The sequence below is a fragment of the Carex rostrata genome, chromosome 12, assembly GCF_964058835.1.
Source record: "Carex rostrata chromosome 12, lpCarRost1.2, whole genome shotgun sequence".
Classification (NCBI taxonomy): Eukaryota; Viridiplantae; Streptophyta; class Magnoliopsida; order Poales; family Cyperaceae; genus Carex; species Carex rostrata.
This window is the reverse complement of record NC_135929.1, coordinates 3,565,778-3,592,960: the sequence shown is the minus strand read 5'-3', so window position 1 is coordinate 3,592,960 and position 27,183 is coordinate 3,565,778. Positions and strand designations below refer to the sequence as shown.

At 34.1% G+C, this 27,183-nt stretch overlaps 1 protein-coding gene across 5 annotated transcripts; it reads left to right on the top strand.

The window, feature by feature from the left end:
* The first annotated feature begins 643 nt into the window (after positions 1-643).
* LOC144563142 (S-type anion channel SLAH2-like) lies at positions 644-26,039 on the top strand. 5 transcript variants are annotated; one of them, XM_078312546.1, is made up of 6 exons: positions 644-903; positions 1,190-1,681; positions 2,012-2,385; positions 2,476-2,872; positions 2,979-3,010; positions 3,104-3,758. In XM_078312546.1, the coding sequence occupies exons 1-6, from the start codon at positions 766-768 to the stop codon at positions 3,423-3,425; spliced, it is 1,755 nt and encodes a 584-aa protein (XP_078168672.1). In that variant the 5' UTR covers positions 644-765; the 3' UTR covers positions 3,426-3,758. The 5 variants fall into 5 exon arrangements, with proteins under 5 accessions (XP_078168672.1, XP_078168675.1, XP_078168673.1 ...); XM_078312547.1 differs by lacking the exon at positions 3,104-3,758 and adding an exon at positions 25,376-26,033 and having other exon boundaries at positions 710-903; XM_078312549.1 differs by lacking the exons at positions 1,190-1,681; positions 2,012-2,385; positions 2,476-2,872; positions 2,979-3,010; positions 3,104-3,758 and adding exons at positions 23,093-23,584; positions 24,336-25,106; positions 25,254-25,285; positions 25,376-26,039 and having other exon boundaries at positions 698-903.
* Positions 26,040-27,183: the final 1,144 nt, after the last annotated feature.

Sequence of the window (27,183 nt, the reverse complement as noted above, 5' to 3'; positions counted from 1 at the left end):
CGAATTGCTCATAAGAAACATGTGTTATATAGTCATATTCTAAGCAAGTTCTTTTGATTATTTTACTTAGTTTTTTGACGAAATAATCGGAGGCAATTTTGTTTGAACCTTCAATTTTATAATAACATTTTTGCAAGCATTGTTGTAGCATCCCACAATGTAGGTGAACTACGTATACAACAGAAGTAAGTTTTTTTTTTATTATTATTATTATCGAAGTAATTTTTAAAATTTACCACCAGAAGTTAGGATCTTTTTGCGAGGATATAAGTAAAGGTTATTTTGAATTCTCTTTAACGGCAAGCTACAGTTCACCATCCCATCCACTGAACTGTCTCACTTAGGTACGAAAACGAAAAAATCGTCTTTCTTAGTAAACAGTATAACAGCTTGATTCCAGTCATGATCCAAAATAGATTTTCCTTATTTCTAATTAATTATACTCCAGAATTTATGAAGAAGTGTTGGACTTTGCCAAGAAAATAGCCTCCTTTTTTTCAGAAAAGAGTTGTAAGATTGATAACTAGTGTTGGAATTTACAGAATTTTAGTGCATGTTATACGTCACATCAATAAACAAAAAGTGTTTTCCTTTGTAGTCTCTTTCAATTCAAAGAACCCATCTTCCTCCTTGGCTCCTTTTTCTTTTTTCACACTTCATATGTACTTTTTTTAATGCTTGTACAGTTGTATATTATAACTTAAACCCTCTATATAAAGAAGGGGGTGTAGAGGTTGTAACTCAACTTATCACATTATCGCTGAAATGGAGAAAAGCGATTTGCCAGTGGAGGCCCCCTCTGTTCTGAAGCAATCTTCATACCAGAATATCAAGGGCTTTGATTGCGTCGATCTTGAAAACGGAAACGATCATAATCGTTTAGGAAATGCAACTTCCGATAAAGTAAGAAACTAATTCGATTTATCATTTCGTAAATTATTCCAATTAATTGTTCTCCTCTCTGTTTCACCAACCATTTCATCATCTTCCATTGCTCATAATCCGTCATCCTTCAAAATGGAGTTGCATGTAATCCATTCAAACCTCCTTTTGTAGCAACTTACTTATAAAGAACAGGTTACATGGTGCTTGTATCTTCTACCAAACTTTGAAATTTAGACCTACTGCTACTCTGTCTTTCGCATTCCCATTTTTGTTTCTTATGGAACTTTCATTTTTGCTTCATTAGGAATCAAAAGGAGAATCAGTGGCAATCTCAGAAAGCACAAAATTAGACGGACAAGACATAGCAATAAGCATACCTCCTATGATGCCATTATCCTCCCTCTCTCTAAGCCTACCATCTTCTCCTTCGGGGCTTCACATTGGACAGACAAAACTGGTAGTATACCCGGAAAAATGCAGGAATACCAACCAAAATAATCCAACAAACCAGAACCCGCAAATCTCCAGACAAAAACAGTTCCGCTCACAACCGATCCTTGTGGTGGAGGGAACAAAGAGAAAGTTGGTACGTAGTGAGACTATGAGAGATAGCCGGTTCGACCCATTTAAAACTTGGTCGGGTAAACTTGAAAGGCAAATCTCTAATTTGAGAGGGATGCCCACTGAAGAGGAGGCTTTGGAGGCCGGCGAGACAAAGAGACATGAAACCGAGGAGGCACCTGGTGTCGATCGTTACTTTGACGCTCTTGAAGGTCCTGAATTGGATACTTTGAGGGTATGTACAATTCTTAGTAATCAATCGTTTTCTTTGTGCTAAATATATGGTGAATCGGTGCCTTATTAGTCGGAAAATTAATGGACTCCATGACCATGAAGAAAAAATAATATTTAGCCTTGGACGAAGTCATAGTCACAGAAATTTCCTGAGAGCCACACTGTGGAGAACCAAATATACATTTGGATTGGTTGCCATGAATATATGGTTCATAAAACATGTTAAAATATGAGAAATGGCAGTTTTATCTCTTGAGTTTTGAGACTACGTCTCTAACATTTTTTATTTTATGGATCTAATGGCATGTTTAATCATACAATAATATTGCAGGCTACGGAGGTGTCTGTTTTGCCAGAGGACGAAAAATGGCCATTTCTTCTGCGTTTTCCAGTAAACGCTTTCGGGATGTGCCTAGGTGTCAGCAGCCAAGCAATCCTTTGGAAGACACTCAACACATCGCCTGTAATGAGCTTCCTCCACATCAGCCCGATCCCAAATCTAATCTTATGGTGGGCATCACTTGTGCTGATGGTGTTTGTATCATTCCTGTACCTGTTGAAAATTGTGTTTTATTTGGAGGCGGTCAAGAGGGAATACCACCACCCTGTGCGGGCAAACTTTTTTTTTGCTCCGTGGATTGCGTGTTTGTTCTTGTCACTGGGAGTCCCCCCTTCTATTGCGGCGAATCTGCAGCCAATTATATGGTACTTGTGTACCTACATTTCTCTTCTATTCAAGGGAAATATTTCTAAAATTACCTTATATTCTGACCTTTTCTTGTTTAATGATATCAGGTACATTTTAATGGCTCCGTTATTTATATTTGAATTAAAAATCTACGGCCAGTGGATGTCGGGCGGCCATCGTAGGCTCTCCAAAGTCGCTAACCCATCAAACCATTTGTCAATCATCGGCAACTTCATTGGTGCCTTGTTAGGTGCCAACATGGGTCTTAAAGAGGGGCCTATATTCTTTTTTGCCGTGGGGTTGGCTCATTACATGGTGCTATTTGTCACTTTGTATCAGAGACTTCCGACCAATGCGACTCTTCCAAAAGAATTGCATCCCGTGTTTTTCCTCTTTGTGGCTCCACCTAGTGTCGCTTGCATGGCTTGGGCCAAGATCCAAGGAGAATTTGATCATGGCGCCAAAATCCTATATTTCATTGCCTTGTTTCTTTATATGTCACTGGTGAGTTTTGAAATCTTCCTAATTTATCAGTAACTAAAAGGAAGCACCTGTGGATATAAAGTAAATTACTAATGCTACTTTTTTGTCTTTATTTTGTGATTTTCAGGCAGTCAGAGTTAATTTCTTCAGAGGATTCAGGTACCAAATTATTAATTATGCTTTCTTTTCGAAATAATCTTATCACAAATTTGGAAAAAACATTCCCTAATGGTTATCTCTTTTAACTAACAGGTTCTCACTTGCTTGGTGGGCTTACACATTTCCTATGACAGGAGCTTCGATCGCCACAATAAAATATACAATGGCTGTCACAAATATATTTACTCGATCCCTCTCTCTTTGCCTTTGTGCTATCTCGGCCTTGACTATATCAACACTCCTTGTGTATACAATTATTCATGCATTTTTTTTGCGGGATCTGTTTCCGAATGATATCTCCATTGCCATTACAAAGAAAAAACCGAAGTTCAGCAAAATGCTGGCTCATTTCAGATCATCCAGTTCAGATCGCAAAGATTTTGATTCTTCTATTTCCGAAGGCTTGGAAATCTAAGTTGCAATCCCTCAAAAGAACTTTTTGCGATATAAATGTTCTTGAAAAATTTAATCTCACCATGGGGGACCTCTGAAAAGAATTTGTGCTCTGTACTGGTACATATACAGATTCTTTGAAGGCACTTTGTAATGTGATATTTCAGGGCTTCCTTCCATGAAATTTGGATTTCTCCTGTGAAGATTGGCCAATTATGCCTCTGTGAGGAGAAGTACTTCATTCTTTTAGTTACTGCATATTATTAATATATGGAACTGATCAATGTATATTAGACTGATGTTATGGTTGTCAGTATACAAGGTTTGGGAAAAAAAACAATGATTGTTTCATAATAAAATGAGATGTTATTTACCCACTGTTCTGTATTTCTTTCATGATTAATTGCTCAAGGGACCATTGTGTCAATATTATTTTCCATTGTGATTTCAGTTTGACAAGTTCCGTATGTAATATGTATACTTCAATTCATGTTTAGTATACATGGAAAGCAGGAATTTGGTCGGCTTATATTTGTATTAGGCCTACATGACAGCAGACTAGTCTCCGTAGTATTGTTATAATATGAAGTCAAATAAATGGGCTCAGCCCATTTGAGCTTTGCCATCGGCAGAGAAGCCGAAACAGATGGCTTTGATTGATTTTAGCAACGGCAGGAAGTCAAACCGTTGGCAATGGTTTTGCTTGCAGCTGTTTGATATATGTTATATCGGACAATTCGTGTAACCGATGGTAGCTGCTGCTTAAGGTTTTCAATTGAAGCACCTGAATTGGTATTGGTTTCTATATCGGTCAACATGTAAACCATTGGCATTGAACCCTTTGATTAAAAGGCTACAGCCAATATATTTCGTGAGAAAAGAAATGAAGCGGCTGCTCTCTCTCTCCACCGATTTTTTTTAAAATACTCAAAACAAAAAATAAATAATTTAAAATAACCAGGTTTTGGACAAAATTTTAAAAATGCCCAAACCGCCTCAAAATTCGGCGGTCCGGAATTTTAATTCCTAACCGCCCCAAAATTCGGCGGTCCGAATTTTTTTGTTTTTTTTGTTTTTTGCAAATCAAATTGTTTTATATATTCAGATTTTTTGCAATAAAATGTACCTCTGATTTTCTTAGCAAAACAGCTTCAAAAATCATGAAAATGTACCGACATGTAGTCTCGACATCCTAGAACAGCACTGCCAAGTTTCATATAGAATCTCTAAACAGAACGTGAGATATAAGCTCGTAAAAATAGCCCCAACTGATTAATGTTTCATCCGGGGTCCAACTTTGCACTTCTGGTTTCCTTGGTAAAAAATCTCCAAAAATCATGAAAATTTACCGACATATAATCTCGACATCCTAGAACAGCACTGCCAAGTTTCATGCAGAATTTCTGAACAAAACGTGAGATATAAACTCGCAAAAATAGCCCCAACCGATGAATGTTTCTTTCAGGGTCCAACTTTGCACCTCTGGTTTTCTTAGCAAAACATCTTCACAAATCATGAAAATTTACCGACATATAGTCTCGACATCCTAGAACAGCACTGCCAAGTTTCATGCAGAATTTCTGAACAAAACGTGAGATATAAGCTCGCAAAAATAGCCCCAACCGATGAATGTTTCTTCCGGGGTCCAACTTTGCACCTCTGGTTTCCTTAGCAAAACATCTCCAAAAATCATGAAAATTTACCGACATACAGTATCAACATCCTAGAACAGCACTACCAAGTTTTATTCAGAATCTCTGAACAAAACGTGAGATATAAGCTCGCAAAAATAGCCCCAACCGATAAATTTTTCTTCCGGGGTTTAACTTTGTGGTTATTTTTATTAGTGTTTTTTTGTTCTTATTTTTGTTGTTGTACTATTTTATTTTAGTGTTATTTTTGAAGTATTTTTGTGTTCTTATTTTTTTAGTGTTTTTTTTTCAAAATTGTTTAATATTTTTTTATTGTACGAATACTATCATAAAACATAGTTCAACCCAAAACTAAAACTAAAACATAATAAAACATAATAAGCTAACCATAATAAGCTAACTAAAATATAAAACATAATAAGCTAACTAAAAACACAAACATAAAACATAATAAAATATAAAACACTACATAATAAAACTGTAAAAAAAAACCCACGAGCTCTAAAACATAATAAAACTAACTAAAAATAAAACAAAAAAAACTAAGTGCTCAACGATACTGCGAAGGTGTATATCGGTCAGCTGGTTGGCCCCTGTTCTCTCTGGTGAAAACCCGAGCCTGATGCCAATCATTCCACTGTACTTCTCCTTCCTGCGCCACGCGAGCTGTTGTGATCTCCTCCATGGGCTCAGCCTCTCTGCTCATCATGAGTGCTGTACCCCATGGATCATCGGCGGTGTGGGTAGCTGGCGGTGGCGGGGGGGTATGGAACAAGGATGCCGCAAGCTGGGAACCATAGTCAGGCTGAGTCCCGCTACCAGAGGCCTCCCAATCATGAGACATCTCCGGATACGGCTGACGCGGTGTCGGGGAGGCAGCTGTGTCCAACTGATACTCTGGAACAAAATCTGCAAGGCTGAAAGTCAAGCTCTCATCCTGCGTAGGGTGGATCTCCGGAGACTCTCGCATAGGCTGGATCTCCGGAGACCCAGCCTGGTGCTCAGCCGGTGTCGGCATGTAGGCAGGACCCTGCAAAGATACCAATAATTTAATAAATTTTACCTAACTTACTTTACCGAAGGAGAAAAGTGTAACTAATTTGACATAAAATATAAAATGCCATACCTGGGGAAGAACCGCACGTCAATGCTCATCCCAGAAGCCGTGCCAACCGGTAAAATATGATAAAATACGTCCATGCTCATCCCAGAAGCCGTGCCAACCTGCAAAGATATGCTAAAATACGCTTATCACGGTAAAATATGATAAAATACATTAATTACGACAAAAATATACTCAAATATGCTAAAATATACTCAAATATACTCAACTATCACTAATTATAACTAATTTTGTACCTACATTAACACTAATTACCACTAAATTGGTACCGTAATTAATTAATCCTAATTATAACTAATTAACACTAATTACTATCAAATTTTGGACTAAATAATCCAAAATAAAATTACAACTAACTTTGGCCTCCTCAATTATCACTAATTAAAACTAATTTTGTACCTACATTAACACTAATTATCACTAAATTCGGTACTTTAATTAATTAACACTAATTACCACTAATTAACACTAATTATGATCATAGCTTGGACTAAATAATCCAAAATAAAATTAAAACTAACTTTGGTACCATAATTATCACTAATTACAAATATTTTAGTACCTACATTGACACTAATAACCACTAAATTGGTACCATAATTAATTAACCCTAATTATAACTAATTAGCACTAATTACAATCAAATTTTGGACTAAATAATTCAAGTTAAAATTAAAACTAACTTTGGTACCATAATTATCACTAATTATAAATATTTTGGTACCTACATTGATACTAATTACCACTAAATTGGTACCGTAATTATTTAATCATAATTATAACTAATTAGCACTAACTCAACTAACTAAAAAAAAATACTAATTTTGGTACCTTACTAACATAATTGGACTAATCTACAACTTTTTTACACTACAAATGAAATTTAAAAAAAATATAGGGACTTACTTGCAAAATTGGAAGAAGAGAGAAGAAGAGAGTAGAAAAGAGAGGAGAAATTCGGGTGGGGAGGAGAAAGAGTGAGATTTTGAGAAAATGAATTGTGAGGAGAGAGAAACAGCCATTTGGGGGTATATATAGGTCCGGACCGCCGAATTTATTGGCGGTTCGGAATTAAAATTCCGGACCGCCGAATTTTGGGGCGGTTAGGAATTAAAATTCCGGACCGCCGAATTTTGAGGCGGTTTGGGCATTTTTAAAATTTTGTCCAAAACCTGGTTATTTTTAATTATTTATTTTTTGTTTTGGTATTTTTAAAAAAATCAGCTCTCTCCAATCTTGGGTTTGCTATCTTTGTATCAATTCACTGATACACTTGAGAATCTTATAGATTAGTGTGTGAAATTGTAAGAGAGTGTAAGAGAGTGTTATTGACTTGATTATCTTTTTATATTTGTAAAGACTCTTTAATCTAGTGAAGCTGCGCCGTGTGCTTCCGTAGTATTTTTTCTACAAGAGTTTGTACATAAAATATTGTGTCTCCCTTTTATTTTCTTGTATTTGATTGCTTGATTGTGTTGGCTTCTTGTTTAACTTTTATATTTCTCCATTTGATTAAATATTGGTGTGTGCCCGCAATGTGTTCGATGAAATCACTCCTTGAATGCTTCTGCGTCTGAACCCCAACAAGTATCAGTAATTTTTAAAGAAAAAAGAAAATGCTTGCCATTCCTTGTTGATATCATACAGATATCAAAATTTACTTGACCGGATTAATATTTTAACTGGTGACCAATTTTCTTTGACTAATCAATACTTTCTATTAACCCACATTCGACGGAGTTTCGGCGAACTTTTGCTAATTTCCTAGGGAAGCATTTAATGTGAATAACAAACACTCAGCATGAATAATAAAACAAAACAATTAATGCGAATAAACAAACACCCATCATGAAAATAAATGTCATGATTCATTATAAGTGTATATGATTTTATTGTTCAATTTAAGTTCTTTATTATTGAGCTTAAATTAATGCTTTAGTGTTTAGTTTATATAAATTTAAAGATATAAAAAGTTTAAACGGGAAAACTTTTTAAATAATCTTACTCGTCAGGAGTTTTGTTAATGAAAAAAATGGTTACGGATACTACATTGATTAGAAACAGGCGGAATTATAAAATACTACATTGGGTGGTTTAATTAATTCTAAAATGTACGATATGTGATACGTGATTGGTGATATTTAAATTCAAATTTTCATAGCCGTAAGTATAATTCTAACCACTATATATACTACTAGTAAACATTTGAAATTTATGATGAGACTAGACTAAATAACAACTTTTAAATATAAAATAATATTCTATTAAATTTCAAGAGAGGCTACAGTACTATGCATAGCGCAGATTGATTGGTACTAGGGACACATATCTTAATTTTAAAAGTTTAAATAACTGATCTGAACCGTTAGACATAATCTTTATACGAAAATATGCTTGAAGACCAAATTTTTTATTTTTGAGAATTAATTTTACTTTTTTTTTAAATAGGTAGAAAATTACTACTTTCAAATGATTCATATTTTTTAGATCATGTTATTTTCTACATATAAAAAATAGTAAAAAATTATAAAAATACAAAATTTGGCATACAAATACATTTTCATATGGAGATCATATCGAGCTGTTCGGATTGACTGTTTGAATTTTGAAAATTAAGATATAAATCCGTAATATCAACCCATGTTGGCTTTGCTATGTAGCCTCACCCAAATTTAAATATGCATAATTAAAAATTTAAAATCATAAGGGTGACTAAGCATTTCTATGAATAAATGTAGATTTGCCTCCGATTAGAACACTTTGTTGTTATGGTTGGTTTTTTTTATTTTGTAAATATTAATTAGCAAAACTTAAATATAGTTTTAATTTAAAGGTGAAATCTAACTAATTATGTTTCATGATTCAAGCTATTTTATCTTTCGTTCCATGTTAAATTAAGTTAATAATGAGTAATGGGCAGATATATAGCTAAATGGATTGTGAGTTGTGACTAAAGATAAAAAAAAGATAACATAATTTAGAAACTAAAGCACTTAGATCATGCTATGAAATGGCTTCAGCTATTCTTCCATTAACGGCTTGATGCCTCAAGTAGTCAAAAGTACCACCTTCAAAGGATGCGAATTCCCTTCTTTGATGATCTCCGGATATAATATTGGACGATGAGCTTATAAATTAAGCCGTGTAGCGGGTTATACATTGTGTGAGCATTAGGCAACATTTTGGTGACCCGCAATGCGAATAACCCCATTAGGATTTGTGCATATTAGTGCCTAGCTAGGATGGAGAATTTTTTCTTTTACATTGAAATGGGGAGTAAATGACACCAGACATATCAGCATGAGAATGTGGACTTTAAAAAGAAAAAGAAAAGGATAAACACTTTTCATAACTACAAATGTGCATTATATGTCGGTAAATTTATCAAACACTTGATGATCTTGCTTTATATCTTAGTTATATGCATCCTGTTGGTCCTGTATTTTTCTTTATAAAGATAATATAAAATCATCTAAATTTAAATATTTACAATTTTTTTATAGTGAAACTGCAACTTCTGAACTTCTTTTCTTCACTAATTTTAAGCCTTATCAGGATTTCTGCTCTTCTGCAAATGTTCCCAAATTGAACCAATAGTGCTGTACTGTTGTGTCTTTTTTCTGTTGAAGTAAATCAAACATACGATTTGCTAAGCTGTTGCCCAAAAAAACTTTTACATAAAGCATTGAGAGATTACTTCAGTTTGAGAGATTTCCACATTTCTTGTCCCAATATTATGTATGTGTATCGAACTTAAAAGTTGTTTTCGAAAACCCAACTATCATTTCTAAATCCAGCTTACATTTCATCTACAAATTAATTCAACCTTGTCACAACCCATTAACTAATAAAAAAAACAGCCCATAAAATATTGACTCATGTTTCTATTTGACCTCACCATTCAGATTCATCTCTTTTATATCTCCTTCACCATGAAATCGAAAATTTTCTTCAGATCTTGACACCATCCGATACTTTCTTAGAATCTTGACACTATCTAGCAGATGATCGGTTTGATTTCGACAAAAACTCAGTTCAGGGAGAGGCAATTAAATTTTCAAGGGGGAGGCAAACAACTACCGGATCTATTTTTTTTACTAAATTTCAAAATTCAGAGGGGAGGGACAACTGCCCCCCTCTGAACCAACGTGGGTCCGCTCCTGATTCAATTTATACCTAGCACGTGATCCGTTAGATTGGTTGTGGTCTTGTGGAGATTGGTGATCGGGTTAGAGATTAAAGAAACAAGTATGGTTGAATGAATCAGTAAGGTGTGAAAATTAGTGTAGCGGGTGGCCAAAACACTCCGATGCAATCGGGAATCCAGAAAATAATTCTTGAGTCACCGCCGCATAAGATCGAGTCAAATTTTTTGAAGAAGACGCGGCGTTACCAAGGTTCCGGGATGGAGTCCGTATTCCTTCAAGTATCTGAGTTACAATTTAAAAACACAGACGATTCAGATTAATTCTAGCTATGTCTAACTTAATCCGGTACCTATTAAAACTATAAAGAACTGCTATGAGATTGGTGCCAACTGTCAAGTTAAAAGAACCTCAGGTACCTGAGGTGATACGGATTCTCCGGGATGCAGATGTCGAAGGAGTCGGTGGAACGCGGTATAGATAGCAGCACCGGATTAGACATGGCAGAATCGAACGGCTGAGGTTGAACCCAATTGACATCCATGAAATAAGTAAATAACTAGCAAAATCAAGAACTCGCTGCATGGCCGACTTGAGATCTGTGAGAGCGGACTGGAGATCTGGGCCGTAAGAAGGAGAATACAAGAGATTATGGATTTTCCGATGGGCTTCGTTAATGGGCTGTAGATCCATCTTTTCTGTTGCACACCGCACACGCATGCCTAATCCTTCGTTGTCTCGCATGCACCAACTAGCACACTAGTCTAGTACACATCGAAAAAGTGAAAGACACTAGACACATAAGATAACTGGCCTAGGTTCATGTATGAATGTAAAATAATCCAAATTTGGATCGTGCGTATTAATTGTCACAACTCTTTGATAATCTAATGATACCTCTATCTCAATTGATTGTGTGACCTACAACTTTGCACACTAATAAGCTTAGATAAGATTGTAAATAGAGTTGTATCCATACATATACATAGGGCTGTACAACCTGTTATTTAGGTTTCTTTGTAATTGTTTTTTGTATCTATACAAATTGTTGGAGCATTGTCTCCAACCTTCCCAAAAAACAAACATAAGTTTAGAAAAGATAAAGTAAAGGTAAAAGTTGCTAACGCAATTTTAGAAAGTAAAGCACTTATTGGATCATGGCTATGCAATGGCTTCATCTATTTCTTCCATTAACAACTTGATATCTTGAATTAGAAATTACAACTTAATTTACAAGTTGCCAAAAGTATCTCCTACTTCATGGTGAGCTTACAAATATGCATAGTGGGTTCTATCCAATCTAAACAACATTTGATGGCCCACAATGCAAACACCCCGTCATATTTGTCTATTAGTCTCTAGAATGTTAAAAAAAATGTTTGAATTTTCAAGAGGAGCTTATATTTTGAGAATCAACTTTTGATCTAGTGGACATTAAAAAATAAAAAAAACTTTTGATCTAGTGGACATTAAAAACTTATGAATACTTTAAAATTGATATCCATTTTGCTGGTTTAGGTCTTTTGTTTCAGGTTTTCAGTTTTGTTTTTGTAGTGTTTTGATCATTTACTTTTATGCATTGTTTAGACTCTTGTATGAATTATTTGGTTTCGTAATGAAACAGGTGGGAATTTTCACTTTTGTCAAAAAAAAAAAAAACTGATATCCATTCACAGCACAAAATTTTAAATAATTGGTCATCATTCACGTTTGATTCACATAATTCAAAAGTCAAACTCTGTGGCCCTACATACACCTGACCTAATAAAGCATTGGTAAAACGATAATGTCATAATTCCACTGCAAATCTATTTCAATCCCTTATATTACATGTTAATAATATATATTTACATTGGCGTCCCATGTGTGTTGCAGGGGTTTTGCTTTTAGAAGTTAAAAAAAGATACTGAGAAATTCAATAGTGCATTCTACTTCAAAACTAATATATATATATATAGAGGTTGGCTAAGATCAAAGTGGTAGTTCCTGAGCTTTGGTGCTACTAATTCGTTTTTCAATTTTCAAAGTTCAAAACGTCGATCCGAACCGTTCAAGTTGTTCTCCATATTAAATTGTGCTTGGAGACCAAATTTTATATTTTTCTGAATTTTTTTACTATTTATTAAGCCACTTTGAAAGTTGCTGATCCAACGGTGGCTTAACAAAACAGTAAGATCAGAAGCCACCGTTGGATCAGCTGTTTTCAAAGTGGCTTAATAAATAGTAAAAAAATTCAAAAATATATAAAATTTGGTCTCCAAGCACAATTTAATATGGAGAACAACTTGAACAGTTCGGATCGACGTTTTGAACTTTAAAAATTGAAAAACGAATTGGTAGCACCAAAGCTCAGGAACTACCACTTTGATCTTAGCCAACCTCTATATAGAAATACATATTGTGATCTGTGACTACATATATCGATCTAATCACCTAGAGGAACCAACGAGCTAGCAACATAAAAATTGTAGTCTGCACTTAATTAACTAGAAATAAATAGAACTTTACATAACTACGACAAAGCATGAATTAGTGGTGAATTTCATGAAACACGTGATGTTATAATTTTGGAGCTTAGGTATGCACCCTTAGTCGACTGCGCACTTTGAGCATTTGCATTTTATTCTGAATGGTTTACAATCTTGGTTGTTTCTCGGTCTTTCTAGAATGTGCATATCATGTAATTCCTCGCATAGGAGAATTTTAGTATTATAAGTTTGCGCTACTTTTCTCTTGTATTTTTTATTATTTGAAATTTAAATGATGAACTTTAATAATCGATCTTATTCTTTTAAATTCTTGGACCATAAATTTAATATATCCAAAGTTTAATTGATGTACTATTCTAGATAAAATAAAAAGTGAACTAGAGTTCATCTATTGTAATTTATTGATGTTACAAGGGATAGCTTAACAAATAAGTTTATTCATAAATACTATTTGGTTGCAAATGCGCGACTTTAATTACCACCATTAGTTTTCAAACCACATGAAAATATCAAATTAAAAGTACTGATTAATTACTAATTGTCAGTAATCTAAAGTTCTAATTAAAGAAACCAATTTGAATGAATTTTGAAATGCAAGTTAGAATTATGAGAATTCTCTTTAATATATTATTGGGGACAATATTCTTGAATGCAGGTTAAAGTTTTAGAATGCATGCTGATTGAAATGTAGAGGATAACTAAATAAAATAAAAATAGTATATAAGATAATGAGTTCGCGAAATAACTTAATTATACCACTTTAATTATTTTCTTAATATTTAAATTGTGGTCATGAAAGGGTATTATTTTAAGATAAATAATTTTTGTAGCATCACATTGACTTCAAGTCAGGGCTTAGGACACTTTCCGAATTTTGGAAATATTTTGAATTTATATTTTGCGGGTGATACTTTGTTGTTCCTTAAAGCTGACAAGGTCATCTTGAATTATATTAAATGACTTCTCTTGACTTTTGAGAATGTTTCAGGTCTTAAGATAAATTTTGAGAAAAGTGAGATGTATCCTCTCAATTTATCTATATCGGAATGTGATGAATTATCTTCTGTGTTAGGATGTAAAGTAGATAATCTTCCACTTACTTATTTAGGTGTTTCAATCAATAATAAGTCTCTTACGGATATAGATTGGCAAATTTTAATTGATAAAATTGAAAAAAAAACTTCAAAGTTGGAAGAGATATTTATTATCTTTAGGGGGTCGAGTTACCCTTTTAAATTCAGTTTTGTCAGCGATTCTTTTATATTGGATGTTTATCTATAGATTACCCACAAAAATTAGGCATAAAATCAGGGGTGTAAACGGAGCCGGATTATCCGACGGATATCCGCTCCGAATCCGTCTATTATCCGAATCCGTTTGATTCGGATACGGATATTACCGGATACGGATCCGGATATTTTCTCAATATGTTGAACTGGTTCGAATACGGATTCGGATATATTATCTTATTTAGAAACGGAGCGGATATCCGGTAACTATCCGAAGCGGGTATCAGAATCTATTCATTTAAATCCGCTATATGCTTTTGAAAGACTTGGTAGTGGAATCCACCTCATGCTATCATTTTTCAAAGACTTGGTAGTGGAATACAGCTCAGCTCATCACGTGGGTTAGAGAAATTTCCTCCAATCCAGTTGATGCTCGTGAAGTTAATGAAATTTCTTTAAAAAAGCTTCTATATATACCTCACAACAGCTGTTTATTTATAAGTTGTGGGACTATTGATTAAATATAAAACCGGACAACAACTCTGTTTTTGTCTTCTTTTTTCTTTGTAGTATTACTTAAAAAAGAATTATGTTTTGATTATAATATTTGTATTATATTATATAATATAAGTGGATTATTTAAGTGAATTATTCATATGATTTGATTATCCGACCATTATTTGTTTTGTATCCGTATTCGAATCCGTATCCGTAGATTATCCGTTTCGTATCCGTATCCGTTTAAGGCGGATTTGGTTTTGAATTTTGATATCCGTTTACTATCCGTATCCGTATTCGTATCCGCTAATTATCCGACGGATGCGGATATGGTATCAGCATTATCCGCTCCGTATCCGCTCCGTTTTCACCCCTACATAAAATAGATAAGATTAGAAGGAAATTTTTATAGCATGGAGATAATTCTACTAGGAAAAAAATATTCTTTGGTTGCATGGAATGTAGTATGTAAGAGTAAGGACCAAGATGGTCTTGGTATCTTAGATCTAAAAAATATGAATAAGGCTCTTCTAGCCAAGTGGTGGATAAGATTCCATGACAATTCCATTACTGGTATATGGAAAGATATTTTTCACTGTAAATATGGTTTCAGAACTACCCCTTTTGTATGTTCTCCTTTTTAGAGATCTATTCTAAAAGATCATGCGATAATTAATTTAGGCCTTAATAAAGAAATAGGTAATGGTAGAACAACTGCAATTTGGTTTGATAGATGGTTTACTGAACATGCTTTGCAACATTTATATTCCAATTTGTTTTCAATTGTTTATAATAGATTTATTTATGTGGCAGATGTTTTTGCTAACTCCTTACAATTGTCTTTCAAGAGACAACTTACAGGTATTTACTTAGTAGAATGGAATGCTTTACAATTTTAATTTCAACATTTTACTTTATCTGATCAGCTAGAGGATAAGCTTATATAGCGTTGGTCTAAGGATGATAATTTTACTATTCATTCTTTTTATAAGTGGTTGGAATATGGGGGAATACCAAATAAAGAATATTCAACCATTTGGAAATCTCATATGCCTTTGAAAATAATTTTTTTTATGGTTGGTTAGAAGGGACAAAATACTTACCAAACTCAATTTAGTAGCTAAAGGGTGGCAAGGGGATACTACGTGTGTTTTTTGTGATCAACCAGATAGCACTGATCATTTGTTCACTCAATGCTCTTTTATTAGATTAATTTGGATATGGATTGCAAATCATAATAATTTTGTTTATAATTGTCATACTTTAGATGAATTATGTCTGATTGATGCTTCTATCCCTTTAAAAGATAGACTATTAGTTAAATTATTGAGAGGGGTTGTTTTATGGATCATTTGGTTGGAATGAAATATATTATGCTTTAATGATAGTTCTCCATGTTCTATTAGGGTTATTGGTACTAAGATTATTTCTCTTACTCAATTTTGGTGTAAATCTAGAGGGGACAATTATTTCTTTAAATTAAATCTTATAATGTCTTTTGATGTTAAAGATCTCCCAGATCTCATTCTGTTGGAGGAAGAAAGAAGTCCCGATACGACTCAAGCGATGGACCTTATGTTGTCCCTGGCCCAGGAAACACCAGTGGAAGATATGCAAGGTTCTGGCAATGGCAACCCTCCATCTCTAATGTCTGGAGAAGAGGAGGAGGATGAAGACCTTTTAGATATGTAGTACTTAGTTTTTTGTGTACATGTTATGCTGTTTAGATATTTTCTTAGGTTGCTGCCTTATGTTTTGTGCATGTTATTGTGTTTTTGCTACTTTCTCATGTTGCTACTTTTGTTTTGAACTATTGTAAATACTTGCCACATTTGATTTTAGTACCAATTTTAGGTATCAGGTCGATTGTGCTATGGATTCTGATTTCAATGAAATCAGTGGTATATACCACTATTTTTCAAAAAAAAAAAACATTGACTTCAAGTCAATTTCGTCTCCAACTTTTGTGATTTATCATTTTCATCTACACCGTGCGGCCGTGCCCAACAACTGTCTCAAAAAATATCATTTTCATCTACACCCATGAAGTTTTTGATAATCCGTGTTTTTTTCCCAAAGTCTTTGGGCTACTTCTGTAGCTCTAATATTTAAATTTATTTATGATTTCATATATTAGATTTTATCTCATAGTTCACGCATGATCTAATTGCTTAGGGTGTGTTTCAGAAGAGCCGAAGAGGAAAGAGGAGAGTAGGAGAGAGAAGTAACATGATCAAGTTTTGTTTTCTTATTTCAGAATGTTAAATTTTTAGGAGAAGAGGGGGAAGTAATATTTGAGTTTTTAGGAGAAGTAAAATTTGAGTTTTTTAAATTCTAATGGTCGATCCGAACCGTTCATCTTGTTCTCCATATTAATATGTGTTTGAAGACCAAATTTTACATTTTTTGGAAAATTTTTACTATTTCTTTAGCTAGGTAGAAAATCACTTGATCTAAAAAATTATGCACCATTCAGATATTTGATTTTCTACCTATCTAAAAAAATAGTAAAAAAATTTCAAAAAATGTAAAATTTGGTCTCCAAACACATATTAATATGGAGAACAAGATGAACGGTTCGGATCGACCGTTAGGATTTTGAAAACTCGAATATTGAGCCGTAGCACCGTAGCCCTCTATGCTATCCATAACACCCAAGCCTTACTCTATATATACATGTTTTGTATCACCAGTTAATTGATCATCAATAATTACATCCTACATCCTACGGTTCAACAAGCTCTTTGGACAGAAATAGCCCAAATGACTTCCAACCAATTCCGCTCCCTTCATTTTTTGGTGATAAAAAAAACAAAAAAACAAACAAACTGGAGTTAAGAGTTGAGAAGAAATATATGTACCGTGGGTTTTTTTTTTTTTTAGGGTTAGCCCGCGTAGCCGGTTAACAAATATATCGATAATAAAAGTTTATTTACAAAGCCCTAACTATATATGTACATAAATAGAGAACCACATTCGCTGTAAACTACACTACTGGTTATATGCTATGTATTTTCCTCTTGTCTACTGCTCCCCTCATGTAGCCAGAAGTGAACTTCTGTGGCGGCACTGTTGATGAGTACCGGGACTGGCCTAGATTCGTCACTAAAAGTGCACCTGTTTATCTCCTTCCATAATGCCCATGTCCCTGCTACCCATGTGAGGTCCCATCTTTGCCTTGTCAACTTGTCCAATGGTTTCCTGCCCTCAAACCATACCTCTTCTATTGAGCTTCCTGTCGGTCTCCGGAGGTTAAACTGTGCAAGCAATCCTACCCAGAATCTCGTGGCATAGGTGCATTCCCACAACATGTGGTCTCTAGTCTCTAAAGTTCCCCTTTCGCACATAACACATTCTGGGTCCACATTACAACCTCGCACCCTTAGTACCTCCCTTGTCATCAATTTGTCCCCCAACAATAGCCAAAAGAAAACCCGCACTTTAGTTAGCACCTTCAATTTTCATAGCGTCTTTTGGTATCTACATCGGTATCCTCTGTCGTGCATTGCTCTGTAGGCCGAAGAGCACGTGAATTCTCCCTTTGTATTATAGCGCCAAGCCCAAGCTCCCTTCTGAGTATCCCACCTGCACGATGCTGAGTAGAAATGTTTGAGTTGCACCAGGTCCTTTATGAAAAAGGACATTCCCTGTTGGAATTCCAAATCCCCTGATTTTGTGGTCCCATAAATCGAGAGCATCATATTTGAAAATTGCCTCTGATAAGGATTTTATTTTTTTATCTTGACTGATAAGGATTTTATATTTTTTTAATTTTTTTTTTACACAACAAATCTGCAAATCAATCAAGACAAATATAATATATTAAGATTTTAACAAATTAAGATAAAAAAAAATCTAGTCATGCACATAAACCAAGACAAATTTGAATTTTCTTAAATGTGCAAACAGGTGTAGAAAACCATAAACTTTTAAACGAGTACAGGACACTACATAAAATGTTATTATGAAACTTTAAATTTAAGAGTTAGCAAGAAAGAATAATAATTCAATATAATTAAATAAATAAGAAAAATGGCACAAATAATTATTTCACTAAACCGTGAGAACCTCAAACTCCTCATCCTTTCTTTTATTTGTGGACCCCACCCCATTAAAATCCCTCTCTCTCCTTTTGTTATTCCTTCCTGGAGAAGGAAATAAATTCTCAAATTTACAACCAATGAGATGCATGCGCACTCTCCCTCTCTTTGAATTTTGTGATAAGTCAACCTCATCCCCACTCAAAACCTTTTTCCTCCTATTTCACCTACAATCGGGCCCACCCCTAATTAAACCCATCTTCCTCTTCTTTTTCTCGCCGTGATTTTTAGAACTCAGGCTGTAAATATTATATACGGTTCGGAATTTTAATTCCGGACTATATATATTTTGTACGGTTTGGGCAAAAATAAAAATCTTGCTAAACTGTGATTATTTATATTAAATTATTTTTTTTTGGGTAAAAATAAAAATCACGGGCATTCAAATATTCAAAACCCTTCTTTTCTGAGCCGTGGATTCTGGATTAATGGCTCAGATTCAGTGCTGGAAACACCCTTCTCCGATCCGTTAGCACTTTGCAGGAATCTAATGCAATGGCCAATAGATTATTTTATCAGGACTACGGATATATTAATCAGGAACGGAGTTAGGATTGCTCTCAGTTCTCATTGTAAGGCACTAATTATATTCAAATCTATTAACTAATCAAATATTAGATTAAAAAAAACAATGAGAGATAAGTTTAATTATTAAAACCTTAAATAGACTGAAAGCTCTTAATTTGGACCGTAATTGTGTCTGAACAAGATAGATATGAGAAAAAAAAAACAGATATACGGACAAATTTGGGTGTTGATTGTTGAATACTTGAATATAATATGCATATAAGATTACTTAAGATTCGATCTGATGTGATATGTAGCTATAGTAGTCAAACATAACTTGCTTGTCATCAGTACTGCATGCATAAACAAATCTACAAGTAACATAAGTTGTCATCTATTTCAATTTTCTAATACAAGGTACACATCTAACGAAGAAATTATTAATATGAAATTTATATTTCTAGCTAATTCTAAAAATACCCTTTCGGATCGGTTCACATACGATTTCTACAATCTTGTACAAATTGGTGATGTATCAAATTTGTATTGGTTGTTTTGGCGGAGTCATATTGAAGCAGGGATGGGCAGTTATCTATTCTTAAATTTTAAAAATCAGATCTCTGATATTGAATATTTAGTCTAGGCTCATATATATATATATATAGAGGTTGGCTAAGATCAAAGTGGTAGTTCCTGAGCTTTGGTGCTACCAATTCGTTTTTAAATTTTTAAAGTTCAAAACGTTGATCCGAACCGTTCAAGTTGTTCTCCATATTAAATTGTGCTTGGAGACCAAATTTTATATTTTTCTGAATTTTTTTACTATTTATTAAGCCACTTTGAAAACAGATGATCCAACGGTGGCTTCTGATTTTACTGTTTTGTTATGCCACCGTTGGATCAGCGATTTTCAAAGTGGCTTAATAAATAGTAAAAAAATTCAGAAAAATGTAAAATTTGGTCTCCAAGCACAATTTAATATGGAGAACAACTTGAACGGTTCGGATCGACGTTTTGAACTTTGAAAATTGAAAAGCAAATTGGTAGCACCAAAGCTCAGGAACTACCACTTTGATCTTAGCCAACCTCTATATATATATATATATAGAGAGAGAGAGAGAGAGAGAGAGAGAGAGAGAGAGTACGCCAGCTGTTATTTTCGCTATTGAGAATCTAACTTGCCAATTCACTATCAAGCTATTCAATAGTTTTAAAAATGGAGTTGTCCATTACGTATCACATTTGCTTAAATCATTGAAAACGTAAACAAGCCAACCAATGAGAAAAAAAAATCAAATTTAATACAAGTTACTAATTTTTACTATGTACACATTTAAGTTAATTATTTTATTTATTGTAGAAATTTTATAGACACCCTCGTATTTATTTATACTTGAAACTAATTAATACATTTCATTGAAATTAGAAGCTAAAGAAAAATATATAAGGGTCTTCTTTTTCTAAAGAAACTTTACAATTCTTGATGAAAAGAAAAATATAAAAGTCGTACTTTTATATTGTTTAATTTTTTTTACGATTTCAAATTGCTATTTAAAAAATTAAATGGAGGCATTAGGCATTCATACAACTCAATTTTTTTGAATAAAACTAAAAGATTTAATTCTACGGCTTGTAACGATTTAAGTAAATAGAAAAGCTAATGGAGATTTTCATTTTAAAAAATTATTGAAAGACAAATGGCGAGCTAGATTTTTGTTTGGGTAAGGCTACGGTGCTATGAGTTGCATAGAGGGCTACAGTGCTACGGCTCAATATTTGAGTTTTCAAAATCTTAATGGTCGATCCGAACCGTTTATTTTGTTCTCCATATTAATATGTGTTTGGAGATCAAATTTTACATTTTTTGAAAAAAAATTACTATTTTTTTAAATAGGTAGAAAATCAAATATCTGAATTGTGTAGATTTTTTTAGATCAACTGATTTTCTATCTATCTAAAAAAATAGTAAAAAATTTGGTCTTCAAACACATATTAATATGAAGAGCAAGATGAACGGTTCAAATCGACCGTAGCACCATAATCCTCTATGCAACCCATAGCAGTGTAGTCTTACCCTTTTTGTTTAACAAGTCCTTTGAACAAAAAAACGGTCCAAAAACTTCGGATCAATTCTGTACCCAAAAATGAAAAATAAAAAAAGGAATCTCCAGTTGTTTGCATTCCAATCCAGTAAACTGTCTCATTTCGGACTTCAATAACGAAATCATCCCCTTGCTTAGGAGCTTTCTTTATAACAGAGTATCTTTCTTTCCAAAAAAAATAAAATAAAAACAACTTGATTCCAGTCATGATCTAAAAGATATTTTCTTTTTTATTAATTCTACTCCAGAATTCCGGAAAAAGTATTGGACTTTGCCTTCTTTTTGTCAGAAAAAGAGTTGTACGATTGATAGCGATGGTTTACAATTTCATTTAGCACTGCCCTTGATGTGACGTACAACATGCACTTTTATATATATATATATATTTATATATATATATATATTTATATATATATATATATATATAGAAGCTAGGGTGTGATGAGTTTGGTGAGCACAATTTTAAAAGTACGTCAAATTAACTTTAAACGATAAACTTTATGAGTGATGCATCTATATGTAAAATTTTAAAAGTTTCAAATTATTTTGCTACAAGATTAAGAGGTCAAAGTAATTAATCTTTTATAAGTTGTTTTATATATTCATTTTTCATTATTTTTTTGGCCGCTTGACTTTGTAGCAAATAAATTTGAAACTTTTAAAATTTTGCATGTGCATGTATCAGTCATAAAGTACATGAATTTAAATAGTTTTGGTTCGTCGTTTGAAATCGATTCGATATACTTTTGAAGTAGTGCTCACCAAATTCTTTTAATTAACATATCACACCATAGCATTGCTCATCTATATAGAGATGGGCTATGGTGCATTGCAATGCATAGGCCATGGTGTGCATTGGACCATAAATCACCGATTCAAAGTCCAAATGACCGATCCAAACCGTTCATCTTGTTCTCCATATTAATATGTGCTTGGAGACCAAATTTTATATTTTTTGGAATTTTTTTACTATTTATTAAGCCACTTTGAAAATTGTTGATCCAACGGTGGCTTCTGATTTTACTGTTCCAAACAGTCACCGTAGGATCAGCAATTTTCGAAGTGGCTTAATAAATAGTAAAAAAATTCCAAAAAATATAAAATTTGGTCTCCAAGCACATATTAATATGGAGAACAAGATGAACGGTTTGGATCGGTCATTTGGACTTTGAATCGGTGATTTATGGTCCAATGCACACCATGGCCTATGCATTGCAATGCACCATAGCCCATCTATATATATATATATATATATATATATATTTTAAAGCTAGATACAGTTGTACAACTTAAAACCTCTATATAAAGAAAGGGGGTATATAGGTTGTAACTCACCTTATCACATTAGAAGTGTCAGTCTCGAGTGGAATTACAAGCGGTTTCTTTACAGCTGATATGGAGAAAAACGAATTGCAAGTTGAGATCCCCTCTGTTTTGAAGCAATCTTCATGCCAAAATATCAGGGGCTTTGATTGCATCGATTATGAAAATGGAAACGATCTTAATCATTTAGGAAATGCAATTTCTGTTAAAGTAAGAAACTAAAGTCGGTTTCTCATTTTGTTAATTATTTCATTTAACAATCCTCTGTTTCACAAACTTTTTCAACTCTGCTCTGGTTCTTATCTTCCCTTCCTCATAATCCAACCGTCAAAGTGGAATTGCATGTAATTTATCCTTCATAGGAAAATTTGCAGGGTGCCATTGTGCTTGTGCCTTCGACTCTTGATTGCATATGCAAACAACAAATTACTACAATCAATTTACACGAATTTCATATCAACTTATCAAATTTCACGTTTCCGTTTTTGTTTCTTATGAAACTATCACTTTTGAGTCATTAGGAATCAAGCCAAGAATCATCAGCCAGCTCAGAAAACAGAAAATTAGACGGAGATGGCATAGAGATAGGCATAACTCCTATGACTTCACTATCCTCTCTCTTTCTAAGCCTACCATCCTCTCCTTCAGGGCTTCACATCGGACAGACAACACTGGTAGCACACCCGGAGAAATGCAAGAATACCAACCAAAACAATTCCTCAAACCTGAACCCACAACTTGCCAAACAAAAACAGTACCGCTCGCAACCGATCCTTGTGGCGGAGAGAACAGAGATAAAGTTTGTACGTAGTGAGACTATGAGAGATAGTCGGTTCGACCAATTTAAGACTTGGTCGGGTAAACTCGAGAGACAAATCTCTAATTTGAGAGGGAAGCCCACTCAAGAGGAGGATTTGGAGGCCGGTAGGACAAAGAGACATGAAATTGAGGAGGCGCCTGGTGTCGATCGGTACTTTGACGCGCTTGAAGGTCCTGAATTGGATATTTTGAGGGTATGACATACAATTCTTAGTAATCAATCATATTTTTTTTTTTTTGGTAACAGTAAAAGCCCGTAGGCAGTAATCAATCATTTTTCGTTGTGGTAAATATACGGTGAATTGGTGCCTTATGAGTGAGAACTGACAGGAATGGACCTTTTCTCTGTTTTTTTTCTTCTTGTTAGGGCATTAGAGACATGAATTATTTATGGTTATTTAGGTATAATATTGATCATCCATAATCTGGTTTTGCTGCTTCTGTACTTTAGTCAAGAGTTGCACAACAGTTGGTGAAAGAGAATTTTTCAAAATTTCTTGAAGAATGTTTATCACTAATACAGTTCAAGAGAAATTCAAAAAAGTTGTTTGAAACTCTTGAAAATTAGTAAATTCCATGACTAGAAAAAAAAAGAAAAAATGTTTAGCCTAGTATAAAGTCATAGTCGCAGAAATTTCTTGAGACCCACTATGCAGCACCATATACAATTGGACTGGTTCCCATGACTATATGGTTCACAAAACATGTTAAAATTTGAGAAATAGCAGTTAAATCTAAAAAATTAAAAAAAAAAGGCACTTGGGCCCATTTCAATTGATTGAAACATAGTTAAGTTACAGCCAAGCAACTAAAAAGAAAACAACCACAAAACATTGATATAGCGTCAAGTTCTAGTATCTAAGGCTACTATCAGCAGCTGCGACAACATTTTGTATTATATGGATCTAATGCCATGTTTAATCATATGATAATATAATATTGCAGGCTACAGAGGTGTCTGTTCTGCCAGAGGATGAAAAATGGCCCTTTCTTCTGCGTTTTCCAGTAAACGCTTTCGGCATGTGCCTGGGTGTCAGCAGCCAAGCGATCCTTTGGAAGGCACTCAACAAATCCCCTGTAATGAGCTTCCTCCACATCAGCTCAATGCCAAATCTAGTATTATGGTGTGCCTCGCTGGTGCTGATCGTGCTTGTGTCGTTCGTGTACATGTTGAAAATTGTGTTTTATTTTGAGGCGGTCAAGAGGGAATACGACCACCCGGTGAGGGTGAACTTCTTCTTTGCACCGTGGATTGCGTGTTTGTTTTTGGTGCTTGGGGCCCCCCCTTCAATTGTGGAAAATCTGCAGCCATTTATATGGTACATTTTAATGGCTCCGATACTTTTGCTTGAATTAAAAATTTACGGCCAGTGGATGTCAGGCGGCCAACGGAGGCTCTTCAAGGTCGCCAACCCATCAAACCACCTGTCAATTGTCGGAAACTTTGTCGGTGCCTTGTTAGGTGCCAACATGGGTCTTAAAGAGGGGCCCATTTTCTTCTTTGCGGTGGGATTGGCTCACTACATGGTGCTGTTTGTCACTTTGTATCAGAGACTGCCGACCAATGCAACTCTTCCGAAGGAATTGCACCCAGTGTTTTTCCTATTTGTTGCCGCACCTAGTGTCGCTTCTATGGCTTGGGCCCAGATCCAAGGAGATTTTGATTATGGCGCCAAAATCCCATATTTCATTGCCGTGTTTCTTTATATGTCACTGGTAAGTTTCTGTTATTATTTTGCGATAGTAGATGAGTAATTTTATTAGTCTTCCTGATTTATCAGTAACTAAGAGAAAAAACATTTGTGGATATATACTTAATTACTAATGCTGTTTTTGTTCTTGATTAATTTAAATTTTTTCCAGGCTGTCAGAGTTAACTTCTTCAGAGGATTCAGGTTGCTAATTATTAATCATGCTTTCTTTTAAATGATCTTAGCACAAATTTTGAATGCATTTTCCTATTGTTTACCTTTTTTAACTTACAGGTTCTCACTTTCATGGTGGGCTTACACATTTCCTATGACAGGAGCTTCGATCGCTACAATAAAATACACAACGGCTGTCACAAATATAATGACTCGATCCCTCTCTCTTTGCCTTTCCGCTATCTCGACCTTTACTGTATCAACCCTCCTTGTGTACACAATTATTCATGCATTTGTTTTGCAGGATCTATTTCCAAATGATATCTCCATTGCCATTACAAAGAAGAAACCGAAGTTCAGCAAAATGCTGGCTCAATTCAGATCATCCAGTTCAGATAGCAAAGATTTTGATTATTCTATTTCCAAAGGCTTGGAATTCTAAGTTTCAAACCCACGAAAGAACTTTTTGAGTTTAGATTGTGCTGGAAAAAAGTTATCTCGGCATGGAGAGTCTCTTAAAAGTTTCTGTGCTCTGTACTGGTCCATATACTGATCCTTTGGAGGCAACTTTTTATGTGATATCTCTGGCTTGCTTCCATGAAATTTGGATTTCTCCTGTGAAGAATGGCCAATTATGCCACTGCGAGGAAAAGTTCTTCTATCTTTCAGTTACTGCATATATTAATATTCGAAATTAATCAATGTATACTAGACTGATGTTATGGTTGTCAGCATATAAGGTTTGTAAAGAAGGAATAATCGTTTCATAATAAAATGGACTGTTTTTACTCACTGTTCTTGAGTCTATCATGATAGTTTTAAGGGAGCATTGTGTCAAAAAAAATTTTGCCCTGTGATCTAAGTTTGACATGTTCCATATTTAATATATACACTTTAATGATATTTTTTTATGCACTTCAAGCAAAAAGAAATACAATTACCAAGGTTTAGGGTTTAGGGTTTTGGGTTATTATTTTCTTATATGAACGTACTGTCTTACAGTTATTATTTCATAAATTATATCTCTTCAACAATATAAAGTCGAAAACAAATACATTAGAAATAAATTGATGTACGAAAAGAATTCATAATTATCTATCATATGGGAAGAAAAAAAATAAACAATAAACAAAATGAAATAAAAAAATTTAAGATATAATTCTTGATATATCGTATACGTAACAAGATGTGCTTACGATAAACTATAATTTAAGTGATAAGAGATTTGAAGAGATATATGTCTTTTGATCTTGCTTCATGGAGAATAATTAAGTCCAATTGAATTATTTTTTTCCACTATTTGTATAGATTGAGATGTTACATGAAAAATTGCCAAACAAACGGATGTCGGAAAAACTAACCCACCAGGGTATTCGGCAGAGGTACGAAGCTGTACTAAGAAGAACCCGTTCGTTCGTTTAGATCACTAAAGAGGTGGTTTTAATTGAGCTTAAGAAAACTGGGTAAAAGGAAAACTAAGGAGGTGATATAAGCTTGATAAAGGAGCACTTATTCGGTTAGCTTAAGATTCCTTAGAATACTAACTAGGGAGCTCTTAAGGAAGCTTAATTCAAGATTGGCCAACACCCACAAGCTTGAAATCCAACGAACTCCCATGAAATAGATACCTTGAGGGTACGGTAAAAAAGTTTGGTGAAATCAATAGAGCTACATATGAAAGTATATTCGGCTTTTACCAAGAGATTTAATCCCGAATTTAGTACCTTAATCATATTTTTCTTATTTATTTAGAAAACATTACTGATAATTAAGTGGCTTCGTTTTCGGTCTAGAGTTGCAATAGTTGGACAGAGACATGCTAAGCCATCTCATTTGCTGTTGATTGATAAATTTTAAGCGAATATAACGAAAAAGATGCTTGAATGTTTTAAAAATCAATGCACTCCACAACTTGTCAAAATGTTTTA

Excerpts from the sequence above, each read along its gene's own strand:
- LOC144563142 (XM_078312549.1), top strand. The coding sequence starts at position 766 with ATGGAGAAAAGCGATTTGCCAGTGGAGGCCCCCTCTGTTCTGAAGCAA. Across the intron at positions 25,107-25,253 it reads TGTTTCTTTATATGTCACTG|GCTGTCAGAGTTAACTTCTT; the intron begins GTAAGTTTCTGT and ends AATTTTTTCCAG. Across the intron at positions 25,286-25,375 it reads AACTTCTTCAGAGGATTCAG|GTTCTCACTTTCATGGTGGG; the intron begins GTTGCTAATTAT and ends TTTAACTTACAG.